The sequence below is a fragment of the Marmota flaviventris genome, chromosome 7 (genome assembly GCF_047511675.1).
Source record: "Marmota flaviventris isolate mMarFla1 chromosome 7, mMarFla1.hap1, whole genome shotgun sequence".
Lineage (NCBI taxonomy): Eukaryota > Metazoa > Chordata > Mammalia > Rodentia > Sciuridae > Marmota > Marmota flaviventris.
In genome coordinates this window covers 101,816,903-101,836,985 of record NC_092504.1, presented here as the reverse complement: position 1 = coordinate 101,836,985, position 20,083 = coordinate 101,816,903, and the positions used below count along the sequence as shown (strand labels likewise).

The 20,083-nt window shown below is 36.3% G+C and overlaps 1 protein-coding gene across 11 annotated transcripts in view; it reads left to right on the top strand.

Moving 5' to 3' along the window:
• Pdlim5 (PDZ and LIM domain 5) overlaps positions 1–20,083 on the top strand; it is a 212,571-nt gene that overhangs the window by 47,134 nt on the left and 145,354 nt on the right. For all 11 annotated transcript variants that reach the window (XR_011708012.1, XM_071614532.1, XM_071614531.1 and 8 more), the window contains exon 3: positions 18,542–18,693. Coding sequence is in view for 10 of the 11 variants with exons in the window: in XM_071614532.1 (XP_071470633.1) it covers positions 18,542–18,693 (152 nt within the window). In the remaining variant the exon portion in view is untranslated. The remainder of the gene's footprint in view (positions 1–18,541; positions 18,694–20,083) is intronic.

The window sequence follows — 20,083 nt, the reverse complement described above, 5'->3', positions numbered from 1 at the left end:
TGAAGTAATTCCTAGTATGATATAATTTCTGGATTTTTTTTTTCACTGTTCTCATTGTGGTTGTTTTTCTGGCACCAAATTACACATAATATTCTTGATGTCTCAGCTGAATAACTGACAAAGTTCCTTAGACTGGGTAATTATAGACAACTGAAAAATTTCCTCACAGGTCTGGAGAGTGGGAAGACTAAGATCAAGGCCCTTGCAGATTCTGTGTCTGGAGAAGACTTACTTTCTGCTTCAAAGATGGCACCTTCTAGCTGAACCCCCATGTGGTGGAAGGGCACAGGGACTAACAGACACCCTCAGGCTTCCTATAAAGAAAGGTACTAGTCTCCATTTATGAGCTTTGGAGCCTTCAGATCTACTCACCTTCTAAAGGCCCAGCTCCTAATACTATTTTGGAGATTAAGTTTCAACATAGGAATAGGAGAGGAAAGGGAACAGAAGCATTCAGCTCATAGCAGCCACACTGACTCTCAAAATCCTTGTCCCCACATGTAGAATACATTCATTGTATCCCAGTCGCCTCCAAAGTCAACTTGTTCCAGTATCAACTCAAAAATTTAAGTCCAAAATCTTATCTAAATGAAATATGATTGATACTAAAGGTATAATTTATCTGAGGGAAATGCTTTCTAGCTGTGGACCTTTGAAATTAAATAAGTCATGTGCTTCCAAAATAGGATAGACATACAGAAGATAGACATTCACATTGTCAAAGGGAAAAATAGGAAGAAAGAAATAACTAGTTTCAAGTAAGTCTAAAATACAACAGGGGAAACAACACTAAATCTTAAGGCTTGAGAATCAATCATCTCTGTATTCACATGCTGCCTTCTGGACATACTGGGCATATTGGGTTTGGTACTTGCAGCTTGCCCAGGCAGGACTCACATGCCTGTGGCTTTGCTCTTCTGTGGCCCCAATCCTCTTGGCTCCACTAGGCATTGCTCTAGCGGAGACTCTTGGTACAAATGGCCTGAAGATAGGGGAGGGTTTTATACTTTCCCTCTTTCTACCAGTGTTCTGTTCATGGTCACTTAGATGATCTCCAGTAAGACTGAACCTGTCTCTGCAGCTGTGCTCTTCTGAGTCCTTCCTTACCAGAATCACCCTTAAAGCTTTCATTCACAGCAGGGTAGGGGGTCTTCAGATATGTACCTCCAAATTCTTTCAACCTCTAGCTATTACCCAGTTCCAAAGCTGCTTCCACATTTTTTGGTATTTATTAAGATAGTACCCCACTTCTTGGTACTACTATTGTCTTACTCTGTTCTGATTGCTGTAACAAAATACTTTAGCCTGGATAATTTACAGACAACAGATATTTATTGCTTGAAGTCTGAACGCTGGGAAGCCCTGATCAGGGCACCAGCATTTTCAGTGTCTAGTGAGAGCCCATTCCTCATAGGTGGTGCTGTGTCCTCCCATGGTAAAAGGGCAAGGTAACTCTTTGGTGCTTCTTTTATAAGGCCACTAGTCTCATTGGTAAGGGTGGAGCCCTTATGACCTAATCACCTACTGAAGAGCCCCGTCGTAAATAGCACATTGGAAATTAGATTTCAACATGAATTTGGGGAGGAGCAAGAACATTTAGACCATAGCGGTTTATGTGTTGCTGACACACACACAGTACAGTGGAACTAACACTTTCTCTAACATGAATAATGCTGCTGCTGTTATTTTTTTAAGTGCATCTTAAGGTTATATTACTATTTAAAAAATTACTGTCACACTGTGACTGATAAGGATAACGTAGCCTTCTCAGGCTTCCCTGAACTCCTTGCCAACATTTCAAATTATGCTAAATTTGAGTACTTCTTCTTATTCTTTCTTCTTTCTCCTCCTCCCCCTCCTCTTCCTCCCCCACCCCCTCCCCTCCCTCCTCCTCCCCCCTCCCCTCCCTCCCCCTCCCCCTCCCCTCCCCTCCCCCCTCCCCCACCCCTCCCCTCCCACTCCCCCACCCCCCCCTCCCCCTCTCCTCCCCCTCCCCTCCCCCACCCCCTCCTCCACCCCTCCCCCTCCCCCTCCTCCTCCCCCCCTCCTCCCCCTTCTTCTGGTGGTGCTGAGGATTGGAACTCAGGGTCTTGTGCATGCTTGGCAAGTACTCTACCAACTGAGCTGTTTCCCCTTGATTCTGATTTTGTTATAAATTTACCTTGGTGAATTTTGTATTATCTTCAAGTCAATGAAGAACTTCTGGGTCTTTTACACAGTCCAACATATTCTCTTTTCTGCCTTGTTTTTTGATAGCTACAAGTTGATAGGCACACCTCCTATGTCTACAAAACATTGCTGAAAACAAATATTGAATCAGTGCCAAGAAATGGAACTTGTGTTGTTGATTTCTTACCATGATGTTTTCAATGTGAGAGTTAGAAAAGGCAATTTCATATATTTCAAATCCCTAAATGTTGTTTTAAATTTTTGAATGAAGAAAATATACTGAAAACTCCATTTGAATTAGAGTTGGGTTATGTTTGCTAGATTTTTGTTTGTTTAGTTTCTATGTTGCTTTAAAGAGAGAAGATTTTGTTTGCAGTTGACTTTGGTGTAGTATAGTGTGTAGTATATCTCCTTTCTCCTTTGATTATTCCAATCAAAATAAAACAACACAAGAACAATGTTTATTTATTTTTAAAAAATTTACTCTTGAAACTTGCTTTCAGCTGCTATCATGTCTCAGAGAATACTTAGGAAAAATTTATGTTACAATTTCATGGTTTTGTGCCAGAACCAGTTCTAGTCCATGAAGTGTCCCAGTGTTTTAAAAACATGTAGAAAGGACATGATGGTCTCTATTTTAGTTCTGTAGTAATGAACAGTGTACTTAGAGAACTCATGGAATAGGTAGAGGCTTTTGCTCCTGGAATAAGAGTTTTCCAACTCAGATAATATTTTGATATTATATTCTTTTTTCCACCATATTTGGAAAGTGAGGAAATGGCTTTAAAAATTGCCATCAAAAGAATAATAACTAAGCTAACCAGGGAGTTGCTATGTAGATTTTTTTGGATATGTTTTCTTTGCATTTAATACATGTAAACATTGATCAATGTTTACATGTATTGAATAAATGTTAAAACACAGTGTTAAACTGTGAAATAGAAGGGCATAACTTTATAGAAACATAATTTTTTAGTTGCTATTTATTTATTTCTTGCCATCTTACATGTGGAAATATAATGTGAAAAGAGAGAGAGAAAGTGGAAAAGTGTCTAGTACAGTGCCTGGTATTAAGTGATTATTCTGTCAGTGGTAGACAAACATTTTATCTATTAATTGTGCATACTTTTAATAGTTAAAAAAGCACAACTCTATGTTACCTATTCCCTGTCCTACCACAAATGTATACTTATACATATAAATACCTTGTGTGCTGGTATGTGTAATATATACATTTACCATTTGCTGAAAGAATGGAGTTCCACATCAAACTGTTCTCACTCAGACTTCTAAGATTAGAAGCAAAATAATTGGTCTCCTAGCATTTAATAATGATCAACAGGGGTAGTAGTAATATTTTAGATGTATAAAAGGAAATCTTGATATAGATCCTAGATTTACCTGTAACCTCTATTTGTAAATTTTTGTTTTCTCTAACAGTAATGGCTTTAATCATATCCTTATATTTGAGTGACTATTCACGGCTACTCAGGACAGAGGTGATTTGATTTATCAAAGAGCTAATATAATGAGTGGGAAACAGGATGAAACAGTACACAGGCTGCTGTACCAGGACAACCAAAATCTTAGCCACCTGCACTGCCTCTCTCCCACCCACCCCTGTGCAGATTTGCACAATCTTAAGCAGTGACACAGTTGAATAGCCTTTCCCTGACTGCTATCAGTACTCTGCCCCCTGCCAAGTCCACTGTTACCCAGACCCCAGGAACACACGGTGTACTACTGCATCCGAACAAGACTCATTCAGCATTGCTCCAAATTATTTCACTCTTATTTAAAAGAAATAAAAGAGTGGGATTCACCTAAGAACCCTTCTTTCCATTTCTAGTTTCTGTTTGTGCTTGTTTCTTTGATTTCTATAAAGGGAAATAAAGCATAGAACAAATCAGTGCTTTGTGACCAAAGTCCTAGAGGCAGCCTACCAACATTTGATAAGAGACAACTGTGCAGGCTGGTTATTTGGTAGGTGATGAGGATCTGGGACTGTAAGGAAAAGTTTAGGAGACCCATAAGGCATAGTGATGATAGTTTTTATTTAAAGAAAGCTTCAAGGAAAAGGATTTCAACAGAGTCAGAAACTTGCCTGCTTAGCAACTCAGGAGGCTGAGGTAGGAGGATTTCAAGTTTAGGGGCAGCCTGGGAAACTTGGTGAGATTCTGTCTCAAGAAAATAAAAAGGGCTGGGAGATATAACTTAGAAGTAGAGCATCTCTAAAGGTTCAATCCTCAGTATGCCAAAAAACAAACAAACCAACAAAAAACCACTAAACAAACAACTTGGTGCTTGGATCAAATGTTGATGAGCCTTGGTCTTTAAAGATATATGAGGAAATCTGAAGCCATACTTTTGGGAGCAGGAATATCTGAAGACTTACCCATTTTCTCTAAGAAATAGGAGATCAGGCAATAGTAGATAGAGCATTAGAGGGAACCAGAAGTTGGCATGGATTTCTTAAAAACAATGTGGCATCTGGGAGTGGAAGCTGTGTAGTATAAGCAATCTGTTGTAAGGAATAGCTTATACAATTTGATTCTTTGGAAGTTTATTGCCACATATCTTGCCCCTCGTTGTATGACTTGATAGCTTTATTATTCTTGGCTTCCAGCCTTGTCACTTTTGGGATCCCTAGAAAACCTCACCTTCATTCTGTTCCTTGGAAATAGAACAGAAATGGAAATTATTTTTATGTCATTCTGTCTTTCACATTTTTTTAAAAATTCTAGAATACATGACTTCTCTCCTTTTATTGTGTTTGTAAATTCCAGTCCATATATCAGTACTCATAGCAGTTGTTATTATCTCTGAGATACCTTCATGCCATCAGGGTATATTAGTTGTCTAGTCTTAGTGTTTTTGATAACTTTTATGTATTTCTATCATTATTCTGTAGTAGTGCAGAGTATCCTTTCATTTTGCTGGTCCCTTTTTCTAGAACACTGTGGTTATCTGTGTCGTTCTGCTATTCGCTTTGTTCTGGTTTCAATTGAGATGTTACCTCTTAAGGAAGTCATCCCTGGCCTACCTAATTTAAAACATACCATTGCTTAGCACTTTTTGTACTCTTTCTCTACTCTATTTTTCTTTTGTAACATTTCTTATTTCCTGATATTTTATTACATCTGATATTGACATCTTTATACTTACTTGTTTTTGTGTTCCCTTTCTCCTGATTGATTGAATTTAAGTTTCTTGAGAGCCAGGACTTAATTTTGTTCACTGCTATATCACCCTGCCTACAGCAGCGTGACATGTAGTAGTCACATAGCAAGTGTTTGTTAAATGATAGAAAGAATGAATATGTGTTCCCACACTAGTCATCAACATCTGAATCTTCATGTATTCACTCAGTAAATGTATATTGAGAATGCATCCATAATTGAATATTAAATGCCAGTGGGCTCAGCTTCTGTCAGGGAAAAAAACATTCTTGTCCTTAAAAGAATTCATCCTAAAACAAAAATGAAGTCTGAAAAAGTAGAAAAGATAGATGTTCTCTTCTAGTAAGCTCTGAAACTCCAGCTTTTTGGGTTTATAATTTTGATGTGGGTTTAGGATTTTGCTGGAAGAGACAAGAGGAAACAGTGAATAAGATCTATCTAAATATATGCACAAAATATTTGTAAAAAATTATTTGCTTAATAGTATCCTAGACTTTTTTTTTTTTTTTGTCTGTCTTCCACATTTGGATTAGTTCCCTAGTCTCTGCGTTCTTAGTGATTTCTGAAGCTTTGTTTAGCTTGCTGTGCTATTTATATTTTTCCTGGGTATTTGATTAATATATCAAACCTCAGATCTTTTTAGTAACTTTCACTTTGACTTCTGGGTATTCATTGATGAGTAAGCTCATCTGTAATTTTAATTATTTTGTTGTTTTAATTGGTTTCACAGTGATCTTATCTTGCCCATCTTAGACCCAAAACTGGTTTTAACCATTTTATAGTAATTCTCTCAAATTTATAGGAATTCTCTCAAACAGTTCAATAGTTTTTATAATAGGGAAATACGATAACATATATGAAGCAATTGGAGAATAATAAAAATTTTAGTGCCCAAGTGGAAAATGTATACTAGTGGTAATGACTATTTAGATACATGAAAAATTGTAAACTCTGTGTAAGCATTTATTGTATATTAAGGTTGAAAGGAACCGTAGAAACATTTGATCCAACCATCTTGCACAACTGAGCAGATTAGGCCAAAGATGTAATTGACTTGCCCAAGGTCAAAGGATTTCTTTGTGGTTGAGCTGAATTGTCCCCAGGTGTCCTTTGTAATACTATGGGTTACAAGAGTATGGGCTAGCAGGCACTTTGATACACAGTTTGTGGAATTATGATTGACGACATATATTCTGATTGGCACTCTAGTGCTATAGAGCAAAAATTCAAATGTATATACCTGTTTAGAAACAATTTCTAGAGAAAAAAAACAAATAATTGTGCCAAAATAAAAGTACAATATTATTCATCACTTTATATGTAATACAGGAGCAAACTGAAATGGAAAATGACTTACATTACTAAATCATAACTAATTTATAAAATAACTGAATTTAAAATGGTAGTTTCTCAGACGTTTATTATGTATTATTTTTAAGTCAGTGCACAGTAGATCTAAAGAGAAATATAAAAGTCATTTTGAAGAAGGAACATGCTTCAAGTGTGGTCTGCAGGCCTGCAACACTGTTGGGTGAACTCCCCCCCCCCACATTATTTATTGATTGCATTGTAGTTGTAGATATGTTGGGATTTGTTATTTACATATTTGTACATGCATACAATATAATTTGACTAATATCACCCCCAGCTCTTCCCTCTTCTCTCCCCTCCTCAAACTCCTAGTTATTGGGTAAATTTGAAATAAAGTAAATACAGAAATGGGGAGTTAGTATCCAGAAACTTTGGGTAGTTTGACAGAATGATTTTTTTTATCTACTGTATCTGATAATAAATTTTGGGAGCAGATATTTTATATGGGTGATGTAAATTTAATTTTCCTAATAATTCATTAAAGTTTACAGAAGAATTGCCAGATGAGAAATTGAAGGGAAAGCTGGTCTTTCAACACAGACAGTTTGGGGAGCCTTAACTTATGAAACATGTGCATGTTGCTTTTCACACACATGAAAAGTGTAAGTAGTGTAAAACAGTATTTGAGGGAAAGGGCCATGCTTATTCTTATATCTCTTTTCAGAATTGGGGGTAGTGCCTTATTGGAATGGCCCTTCCTAACTGTTTGTTTCTGCTGTGAAGGTTATAGTTTTTCAAAACACAAATTTCTGTGTTTTCTTTTTTTAAGCTATGCTTATTTGCAATTAGCCTGTGAAATCATGATTTTGCACTACCTTAAAAATATTCATTCTACTTTGAGAGTTCATAAGTTTTCTGGATACTAATGGAGCTTTTGTTTTGCAACATCTTTGGTTTGTGGGTTGTGAAGGACCTGGATTTTCCCCTCTCTTGTAGAAGTATGCTGGTACATGTGGTTAGGAACCATACTTTGAAAAATTCTGTTCTACGGTTTCATTAAATCATAAGTTCTTAAATTTTTTTTCATCAAAGCTGCTTTTGAGAGCTTGAGGAAAGTTATAATCCCACTCAATAGAAAATACATGCGTGTTTACATACAATTTGCATACAAATTCAGAGGATTCATCTCATGTTTGAACAGATCCTAATGGGGTTAAAAATATGTATTTTTAACATATATTTTAATATATATTTCATGTGGTGCTGAGTTTCGAACCCAGTGCCTCACACATGCGAGGCAAGTGCTCTATCACTGAGCTAAAACCCCAGCCCAGACTCAGTTGCTTTTAACCTTTATAGTTTCCTGTGACTTATTTTATTATTATTACCATTTCCCTTACTATGGACTTACTAGTCCATAGAGTGAACTATATAGAAATGCTTGAATTATCTATATGTAACAAATTTATTTGATTTTGAGATGTTTGTGGATGTTGTCTTTTTACAAACCATCATACTTTTTACATTTTTGGTAGAATAATATCCACAAATTAACATATTTAATCTTAGAGTATAGACACATGGATTAGCTACAAAATGAAAATGTTAAGTAGCATGTCAATAGTGAATCACAGTTTAAGAAAACATATTTGTATTTTATTAGGACTTGGTAGAGTAGAATTAGATGGTATTTTTATAAATGATGGGAAATACAGTCTCCTAAAACAATATTAGCAGAAACCCTATGTTTGAACTAGATAGTTCAGTGGCTATGAAAGAAAAGAGGCTTAATCACCTTCTTCTGTTTGGTTTTGTAAGGCATAATGACACATACTTTGAGGTATTTTCCTCATCACCACCATATAAGGTATGTTCTCTAACTTTTGGGTAAAAGTTTGATTACAGTTTGACTCATAAACCAGAAAATAAAGAGTCCACAGTTAAAGTGTTCACGAGTCAGAATTTTATACATTTACTCACCGAGAGACTCAGTGATTGCTTGTCTTCCTACTATTCTAACATAAAACAGCTAAATCATTTATTTCACAGAGAAAGGTATTAAATCCAGAGTAAATACAAATTTTAACGAAGTATGTTTTATTAGACATCTATGGTAGTCTTTTTTTTGTTGTTGTTGTGATAAGATAATACTTGAGGCTGGGTATTTTATAAAGAAAAAGGTTGAATGGCTCAAGTTTTGGAGGCTAAAAATTTTAAATTGGGTGACCCCTTTGGATCAGCCTCTGTGCTATTGGCTAGATCGTCATATGGCTAATAGCATAAAGGTGTGAGTATATATGAAAAAGAGAGGTCATGAGGTAAGGGAGGAAGCCAGCAAGTGTAGGCAAGCCAGTTTTGCTCTTTTATAACAATCTACTCTTGTGGAAGTTAACTGATATCTTACAATAACTACATTAATTCCTTCCAAGGGTAGCGTATCCAAAGACCTAATAACTTCCCACACAGCTCCAGCTCTAAAAGGTTTCACAACTTCCTAACATTGCTACACTGAGTAGTAAGTTTCGGTACATGAATCTTTGGGGAACAAACCATATCCATAGCAACGTTCAAATAAGATTGGCATTTTAAATGTATTTTAGTAGCATTTGTAGAGTGTTTGAATTGCCAAAACTATATAATGATAAATAGTTGCAAGACATTAAATAGTTCAAGAATGACATTAAATGCTCACGTAATACTGTAGGGTAGATTAATAAGCCTTGGTGTGAGAGTAAACAAATTTGGATTTGAGAAAGCTTTAATGATACATATGTATATGTAAAATATACATTTTTAAAGCAGCTTTATGAATTTTCTTTTTAGTAAAAACCTCTGGGATTTTATTTATTTGTGATATTTGGTGGTGATAGAGTAGCACCTATCATTTTGCAGGAAAACAAGTTCTGTGTAAGTTCTCCTACAGACATAATACTTATACTTTCTTATTGGTTTTTGGGTGATGTTGATGCCACAAGTCATTCTTTGATACCCTGGGAGACTGATACCTAGAATCTCTTCAACCACAGGCTCATGAGTCTGAATTCAAATTTTTTATTCTAAAAATAGTACTGGAAAACAGATTGTTAAGCAAAATTAAAGATTGCTCACTCATTAGATTTTTTAAAAAATTATATTTTTCTTAGTGCTTTCTCTACCTCAAGAAAATTGTTTATCAGATTGATATAATTTTTTTAAGCAAATTTCTCCAAAGTTTGTAACAGCACTGTTATAAAAACAATAGCTTTTGTTTTCCCATGGTTTGGTTCCCATGGTTTTTTGACATGGGAAATTTCTGTTAGTGTTTCTTTCTGTAGCTATCGTATTTATTGTTCCTTTTTTACATTCACTAAGTCTGATGGCATTCCTGCCATACCCACAGTGTTGGGGTCATGTGTTTCCAAGCATTCCATATTTGTTGAAAATATGCAGAAGTTGAAAACTTGTATTTTGATAATAGCTTATAATATAGGTACATGTCTCCTACTTGTTACCCATAGTACCTTAAAGGATAATTACCAAAGTGAATTTCTTTTGAACTAGTATAAATTGCTTTCTTTAGTAAACATCTGACAATTATGTCTATTTTAGAACTGATTTCTCTGAAATGGACTTGAGCCTACCTATTTTTCAACAAATTATTTCTCTTGCTGTTACCTACTTTCTCTTCTTATTTATTATATATCTTCTCTAGCTTATTTCTAAGGCAAGGCAAATAGAGGCTTCTGTGTGTATATTGAACATTTCCTATAATTAGGAAGAATAAATTTTATTCATTATTTATTCTAAGACATTGTTGGAGCCACTGAAGTTGCTAAATATTTGTTATGGAAAAGCCAAGGGCAATATAGCATCTGTGCTAGACGATCATTTAAAAGAGGGATTTTAGGGGTTAGACTTATTAAAAATGGCGTCTGCTGTAATGGGTCATTATTTTTTAAAGTGAAAAGCTCCATTGATTTGTTTCTGTGATGGAGATGTTCCCAGGAGTTAGTAACTATGGGGAAAGGTTGGTGAATCGGGAATATTTTAAAAGTTTCAAGAAGAAATGCTGCTGGAATCACATATTTGTATGGAGGCTAATAAACATTTTGAGAAATTATTATAAATTTTATTTGAGAATAGTAAATTAATAACAAAAATTAGTGATACACATAAGTACCATCCTCTTCTTCTGATTCTGTAAGCCTGAACTTTCCCCTCATTTAACACAGAGATGAGCCTGCTATGGAAAAATGGCTCTAAATTTGACTTGCTGATTATAGCCATGTATGATATTTTTTCAATACAAATAAAAATGTAAAATCTTTTATATTATTAGTGACCTATATTCTGTTCTGTTAAATATTATTTTGCACGTGTGTTTATGGATGGACGTCCTGTGACAAGGCCTAGATTTGACCTTTTAACACCTGGGCTATCTCATGCTCCTTTCTTCCCTCTGGTCTTGATTCTACCTTCCATACTAATACTCTCCTTTGTTCTCCTGTGTGTCTTTAAGTTTTCTTTTCTTCCCAGCCTTCCCTGACCTCCATCTCAAGGTTTCTTCAACAAGATCCACTTACTGATTCTTATCATTTGGCCACTTGGTACAGTGGCAACACCCAATTCTGGGAAGTAGCAACATAAGGTCACCATTCCGTGGGAATGGAATTTGGAAAACCCATACTTGGATTGTGGTGAACACTGATGCTGTGAGTTAAGGCTCGGAATCTGTGGCAGGCTTATGTCTATTGTTAGATGAGGGGGAAGTTTAAGCTTAGAGAGCAAAAGGAAGAGGGAGAGTGAAGGAGGGGATGTTTGGCTATCCTATAAGAATGGAAGGGGAAAGCCCGAAGCAGTTCTGATTGCTCTATATAAAAAGCTGTCTTCTTTGCCCTATAAGTTGTCAAAGTGGGCTTCTAGTCCTTATGAATTTGTGGCTTAATAATAAACAAATAGTAGTGAACCTTTGCTGTGCATTTTTTGGTATGTGCTATGTGTTGTATTTAATCAGCTCAGCAGCTATATGAGGCATATTGAATTGTAGTCTGCATTTTCAGAGAGATATCTGAAGCTTAGAGAGGTCAAGGAACTTTAGGACATAAAACGGGCAAATTGCACAACATGAATATGAACTCATTTTTTCCTGACTTCAAAGTCTATGCTGACTAATGTAGCAAGTCATTTAACCAGTTTGAAGCTCCATTTCCGGCTCCCTGTAAAACACTAAAATAACCTCATAGTTGTGATAAATGATGGAACCTTCCCCACTCCTCCTCACTGCCCCTAGTCCTTGACTTATTGTTGGTGCTCAGTGAATAGTACTAGTTACTTTTTCCAAATTGTTTCTTTCCCCAGGCAGTAAAAGATATGTGAGGGGAGCTACTCTCCTAAAATGACTAAAGAAAATTTACCCTTGGATAGTTCTGTGAAAATAAGGTGAGCGAAGGTGAAGGCACTGGTACTTTTTTCCCTGGCATTGTTTCCTACTCCCCCAACTCCTTTCCCCTGCTTACTGAAGACTGACTTCCTTTTAAAGAGAAAACTTGTAATCCATAATTATAGATAAAAGGGTTGAAATGCAGCTATCCCCAGAGGGGAGTTTTACTGTGATTGATATTAGATTCTTTTCTAAGTTGATGGGGAGGCTCAATAAAGATATAATTTTCTCAAAGAGTATACATTTGTCTTGTATTACTGTCTTTTCAGCATGAGTGCACAGAACCGAACTTAAAGGTAGTTGCAGCTTGTGCACCATGTTTGCTTGCAACTTCAGAGAGACCAGAAGTTTTTTTAAAGTTATTTTCCATAAACATAACTGGAAGTCCTAGCACACCTGTGATCTACAGAGAATAATCTCCATGGTGATCAAGGTAGTCTTTTCCAGGGCTACAGTTTGAACAGCGAGAATGAATAACAGTTTGAATGTTCATGGAACCCTTCACAAGCTTAGATAGGAGGAAAGAAAGCAATGTTCATGAGTGCTGTTGATCAATATTTGATATTGGAAGAGCAATTTAAGATTTGATATTGGGATAGCAAATAAAGGGAACCATTTAGGGGCCCAAAGAGAGTCAAAGTAATTCAGACACTATGTATAGTTTTTATGTACCATCACATAACCAGTACAAGGCTGCCATCTCCACCAAGGCCGCATGTCTTAGTGTAACAGCACAGACCATGGTGCAGGAGACAGACAGGTTCCTGGGCAAGAGTTTTCCAGAGTATTAGAAATAGGGAACAATGTGTTGGGACTAAGACCAGAGACATGGGGCTGGGGATTTAGCTCGGTTTCGAAATGCTTGCCTATCCGAGTTACATCCCCAGCACTGCCAAAACTCTCCACTGTCTGTCCCCTGCGCCCCATCTCCACCCTCCCCCCCCAAAAAAAAAAAAAAAAAAAAAAACCAAGACCAGAGGTGAAGAGGGCCTAGAATTATGTGCACATGGCATGGGGTGAATATTGGAGAATTTCAGATGACGGGGGCTGAAGTGAGAAAGGTACAGAGGAAACTGGGCAGAGAGAGAAGGAGGGAAATATTCTATAAACTCTGTGTGGGACTCGCAACCTCAGGCAAAGAAAGGTAATGCTTTTTAAAGAAGTATACAGCTACAATTAAGTCCATGGAAAATTGGTCAGCAGTACTGAAAAATGCATTTAAAGATCAAAGGAGAAGCATTTCTTGTGGTTAGTTTGATTTATACTAATCTTGACCCAGGAGCCTCCTAAGACTGCTTCCTTCCTACACGTTGTGCATTTACAAAATCCACACACCTATGTCTACCATATAACATGTACAAGATATACTGCTGACAGAAAGTTAGTACTGCTTCAGACTGACATAAGTTATTCAGACTTGCAAGATCAGTAAAAGATGAACTATGTAAACAATAAGTGACCTTGGAGTCTTTCCTTGGCTGCTCACAATTCATAATAATGCTGCATACTACCTAATTAAGAGAAAAGAAACATTTGTCTTTCTGATGAGTGAACAGCTTGAGGAAGTTGTTCTGGGAATAAATGAAGCTTATGGGGAGTGTTCAGTGAGCTGTGTGCTCCCCTTTCACAAGTCGTGAATTTATTTCTATGCATCAGGCATTTCCCACTGCATAGTTCAGGCTCTTCATGCCCTTAAATTTAATTCAGGTGAGTAGGAATCCTTGCTAGAGACTAATGAAGATGGTTAGACATAAGAAAAGACTTCTTAGTATTGAAAACCAAGATGGTTAATATTACTATACTCAAAGAACTGTAAACAAAAAGTTTATGTGGCAGTTAAATCTGTAAAAGATTGTTCAGATGTCAGTGGGCGTTTGTTTCCATTTCCACTAATTGTTTGAATTATACTCTTCCTTATCTTTGTTAGATAAAGTTACCAAGGGAAATTGTGGCACCTCTTTAGAAGTCCTAGAAACCACACATTATCAACTGTCCAAAATAGATTTACTTTGTTCTATGTAACAAAATAAGGTTTGACTTTTGACCATACTTAGATCATTTCTACCTGATTTAAGATTCTGATTTTCAGATCAGAGCCTATTTTTTCTCCTTGTCCAATGAATTTAAGAGCATTTCTACTAGAATTTAGTGTATTAAACTGATGGACTTCCTTATTGATTTTTTTTTTTTTTTTTTAAAGGGGTGAGGTTCACTATTTGCCCAGACTGGCCTTAACTTCCTGGGCTCAGGTGACCCTCTTGCCACTGCTTCCTGAGTAGGTGAGCTGGGCCTATAGCCATACACAACTATACCCAGCTGATTTTTTTTTCTTACTTAATAAGATCTAATAAAATATTTTTCTAAAAAATTCAGTATAATACAATTCAATACAATATTCAAGGCTCTTTAAGAAGAGCAAACTATGAGCACAATCACTGACCCCCTCCCCTTTTTTTAGTTGTCAATGAACCTTTATTTTATTTATATGCAGTGCTGAGAATTGAACCCACACATGTACCTCACACATTGTACCTCACACATGCTAGGCAGGTGCTCTATCACTGCACTGCAACCCCAGCCCCAAGATCACTGAACTTAATGGAGCTTATTTTGAAATTAGAAACAGATTGATAAAAGATTATAGATGGCTTGTATTTCAGACTTTGGTTTTATTCTATATGGTATGAAGCAGAAGGCATTTGAAATTTTTCTACCCCCATTTTATAAATAGGGCATTGACATGAATAGAACTTTCTAGTCTTTTTGGTAGTGGGGCCATTGTATCAGGCCAATAACACAATTCAGCAAATTCAGGTGAATTATAAAAAGGTCTATTTTGGTTCACATTCTGGAGATCCAAGGTTGAGGGTCCATACCTGGTGATGGCCTTCTTGCTGCAGAGTCCCAAGATGCTGCAGGACCTTATCTAATTGAAATCACCTCCTAGAGGCCCTACCTCCAGACACCATAGTTGAGTTCATTTTCTACCCAATTAACGCCTCACAGTTGGGACTAGATATCAATACATGAACCCTTGGCAGATACACTCAAACCATATCTAAACTTTATCAGCCACCATTTTGGAAATGTGAAGATAGAGGAAAGGAAGAGGAATTTGTAAAGTTTGAAGTTAGAGAAGGTCTTTAGAAAACTCTCATGATGCCAGGTGTGGTGGTACACGCCTGCACTCCCAGCTACTTAGAAAGCTGAGTCAGGAGGATCACAAGTTCCGAGCCAGCCTGTGCAACCTAATGTAGACCCTATCTCAAAAAAAAAAAAAAAAAAAAAGGGCTAGGGCTATAGGTCAGTGTTAGAGTGCCCCTGGGTTCAATCCTAAGTTCAGGGGAAAAAATAGGAAGAAGAAAAAGAAAACTCTGATGGTAAGCAAGTAGGTAATAGGAAAAATCAGGGTAGGACTAGAAAAGAGGAATGGAAGGCTAAACAAAATTTACTACTTTTGCTAGATATGGGACCCAAGAAAGAGTTAGAGCTATATAGGATTTCTGTGCTCCATGGTCTGAAAATAAGGGTCACAGAAAAAAAATAGTCCTAGAAAAATAGATAATTCTGAGAAGTTAGTCTTTAACATGAGATGATATGATCTCAGTAGTAGACTACTGGAGCAAAAGACGTTAAAAAGTTTGGTTGAGGCATTGTCTTTGATGTGATTATTTTCTTTTTTTGAAGGGGGGGATACCAAGAATTGAACTTAGGGGCACTTAACCGCTGAGCCACACGCCTAGCCCTTTTTTTGTGTTTTATTTAGAGACAGGGTCTCACTGAGTTGCTTATTGCCTCACCATTGCTGAGGCTGGCTTTGAACTCAACATCCTCCTGCCTCAGTATCCCTAGCTACTGGGATTACAGTTATTTTCTTCCTACATTGTTTGTTACCTTTTTGTTACCCCCAGACTGGGAATATTTAAAATGTTTCTGTTTGGTACATTTAGAGCAAATGCCTATAGGCTTTAGTGTTTCTATTTTAAGACTTTTTCATGTGATGAGGTGAGATGATAGGGAGGTTGTAGTTGTTTCTGGTGTGTGTGTGTGGTGGGGGGGTCATATGTGTGCACTTGCCCTTCTGAATCATAAATCTAAGATAAATTATAAAATCTAAGATGAATTATGATGTTTTACTTTTCCTCTTATCAGGACTCCAGATTTTAATTTATTTCATCATTTTAGTATGGAATAGATGTTGCTTTGTCTCACCAACGAACTCTTTCAGACTTGACTCTTAATTTTAGAATTAGCTCACACAGAGACTTCTAAAGAAGGCAGGAACCTTCAAAGGCCTTTGAGATCATCTAGGACAGCTCCCATATTTCTCAGAATAGTAATCTGATGTTGAGGTAATGATAATAGTCAACATTTATTGAGCTATTATCTCATGAAATCATTATAACAGTCTATAATGTATGTGAAATGGCTTTCCTGCAGTCACGTGGAAAATGATAGCCATAGCTGACTTTTTAGGACTTGTTTTCCTTAAAAATATATTCACAATTTAAACAATTTAATTCTTTGTAGTAGAGAAAGGTAGTCTTTTGTATCAAGTCAAATATTTGAATATTTAAAATAATAAAATACTAATTATAACACTCCACTTATTATTTAATATAGTAAAATCATATAAGTCATCTAGTAAAATTCATGTATTTTGTGAAGGTCTGTAATGTGCAGAAGAAACACAGTCCTGGTACTTGTCTCCATGGGTCTAGCAATCAATACTATTTTCTTGATTTTTAGATCTAAATGCTTGTTCTTGTGTACTTGGATTGCTCTGCCTTAATGATGATGATGATCTATTTATTTATGGTAAGAGGGCAGGTTGAACCCAGGGATGTTTTATCACTGAGCTACATCCTTAGTACTTTTTATTTTTTATTTTGAGACAGGGTCTAAGTTACCAAGGGTCTTGCTGAGTTGCTGAGGCTGGTCTTAAACTTGCAGTGCTCCTGCCTCAGCCTTTGGAATTGCTGGGATTACAGACATGCACCAATGCACCCAGCTTGATCATTGTTTTTAAGAGAAGAATTAGACAGCTAAGGGTAGCAAAACCTACCTGAGCATTATGTGTGTTTTATTTATTGCTTTGCCTCCAGATTATGAAATTATTAAATTAATTTTCAGCACCTAGTTCTTGTTCAGTGAACTGAGGGTTGGTTTGTTTTGTGTTGTTTTTATTAGAAAGTAATTTTACTATTTTAATTAGAAAATAATTTTGCCGGGGCTGGGGCTGGGGTTGTGGCTGAGTGGTAGAGTGCTTGCCTAGCATGTGTGAGGCACTGGGTTCAATCCTCAGCACCACGTAAGAATAAATAAAACAAAGGTATTATGTTCATCTACAACTAAAAAAAAAATTAAAAGAATTTTGCTGTGTTTCTTAAAATTATTAGAGGTTCTTTTTAGAACTTATACACACACATATATAATATATCATAAATGTTAACTCCTTTAATCATTTTTAAGTGTACAGTTTAGTTGCATTAATTGAATTTATCATAGTGTTGTGCAGTCATCATCACTATTTATTTCTAGAACACTTTCATCATCCCAAACAGAAACTTTAGTTTCAAGTACTAGAGGAATACTGGTTACTTCCTTTCCTGGGCCTCATCTCATGTATCTTCTAGATTCAGTGTAATCTGTTTATACTTATTGAATACAGAGTTTGTCATTTGAATTAGAATAGTTTCTTTTGATCTGTATTTTTTTCATATTTCTAGGTATCTATGAAAACCACATCATTTTCCCTTTTATTTATACTTGCTGATTTGGAGCAATGAAATATATACACATGAAGTTTGAAAGGAGCTCAAGCTAAATGATGTAAATACATAGAAAAAAGATGGGGGATTTAGAACTGTGAAACACAAAGAAGTCTGAAAGTCTCAGATATGAGTTTCCTCCCACTTCTGCTGAAAGCCTGGAGCAGGAAGCACACCCAGTATAAAAGATATTTGGGCCTGTGATCTAAAAGAATTCAGTCCCCAAACACTGGATATGAACTGGACTCAACAGGAAGGACTGTTCAATAGATCCTCCCTCTGTGTTACTCTCTGTGCTCAAACAAAAATACAGCTGTTTAAAGAGTTTTTAGAAATTAGTTCTAAAAGAGTATAAAAAGTCCATTTAGATTACTCTTCTGCTAAAATGTGAAGTTTCCTTGACTACTTCTCTTCCTCATTCATAAAAATCGCCTATTACTGTTGCATAATAAAGAAATAGAGAAATTATCAGGAACCTTTCTCAGAAAATTATTTCACTTTTTTACAGAGTAAGAATTTAAGAAATATGTAAAAATCATTGGGCTTTTACCTGATAAGCAGTATAATTTTTTGTGTTATTTTAAAAGTATATTAACATATGTTTGATATAAGAAAAATATAATTTTTAATCTGCCTTTACTGTTATTTGTTTTTTTAAGATTGATGCTCCTAATGAAATCTGTTTATTACAGCTAAAAGATGGCGGCAAGGCCTTCCAGGCCAATGTAAGAATAGGCGATGTGGTCCTCAGCATTGATGGAATAAGCGCCCATGGAATGACTCATCTCGAGGCCCAGAACAAGATTAAAGGTTGTACCGGCTCTTTGAATATGACTCTGCAAAGGTAAATTGTTTTAAGTTTGGCTCTGAGAGAGAAAATGATACTCAAGAATTTGTGTGTGTGTGTTTCTCTCTCTCTCTTTCTCTGTGTGTGTGTGTATGTATGATTCATGCCATTAACTAAGAAGCAGTTTCTATTATCATTGTTTCAGGTAGATAAATAAAAAATGTAGTAACTATTCAGTTGGATAATTGAGCAGTATGAGAATTGCTGAAAGCTCTGGATTATTTCTCCACACAAAGGCATGTATTTGCACATTCATAAAAATTGTGTGTACAGTTTATAGTTTCAGAGAATTTAAGTATTCCTGAAATTTCTTATAAGGGCCAAGAATTCTTAATGTAGGGGAAAAAATTCTTTACCTTAATATTCTGAACAGTGTATTAGAGTGTATTCCTATTTAATTTAAAATATTTTAAAATTTAAAAATTTTTTAGTTGTCAGTGGACTTTTATTTTATTTTATTTATTTATATGTGGTGCTGAGAATGGAACTCAGGGCCTCGCACATGCTAGGCAGGCGCTCTACCACTGAGCCACCACCCTAGCCCCTTATGGGGTATTCTCTTACAGTGCAACTTTTCTTTTTTTTTTTTTTATTTTTTATTGTTGGTTGTTCAAAACATTACATAGTTCTTGATATATCATATTTCACACTTTGATTCAAGTGGGTTATGAACTCCCATTTTTACCCCGTATACAAATTGCAGAATCACATCAGTTACACATCCATTGATTTACATATTGCCATACTAGTGTCTGTTGTATTCTGCTGCCTTTCCTATCCTCTACTATCCCCCCTCCCCTCCCCTCCCCTCCCCTCCCCTCTTCTCTCTCTACCCCCTCTACTGTCATTCATTTCTCCCCCTTATATTATTTTCCCCTTTCCCCTCACTTCCTCTTGTATGAAATTTTGTATAACCCTGAGGGTCTCCTTCCATTTCCATGCAATTTCCCTTCTCTCTCCCTTTCCCTCCCACCTCTCATCCCAGTTTAATGTTAATCTTCTTCTCATGCTCTTCGTCCCTACTCTGTTCTTAGTTACTCTCCTTATATCAAAGAAGACATTTGGCATTTGTTTTTTAGGGATTGGCTAGCTTCACTTAGCATAATCTGCTCTAATGCCATCCATTTCCCTGCAAATTCTATAATTTTGTCATTTTTTAATGCAGAGTAATACTCCATTGTGTATAAATGCCACATTTTTTTTATCCATTCATCTATTGAAGGGCATCTAGGTTGGTTCCACAGTCTTGCTATTGTGAATTGTGCTGCTATGAACATCGATGTAGCAGTGTCCCTGTAGCATGCTCTTTTTAGGTCTTTAGGGAATAGACCTAGAAGGGGAATAGCTGGGTCAAATGGTGGCTCCATTCCCAGCTTTCCAAGAAATC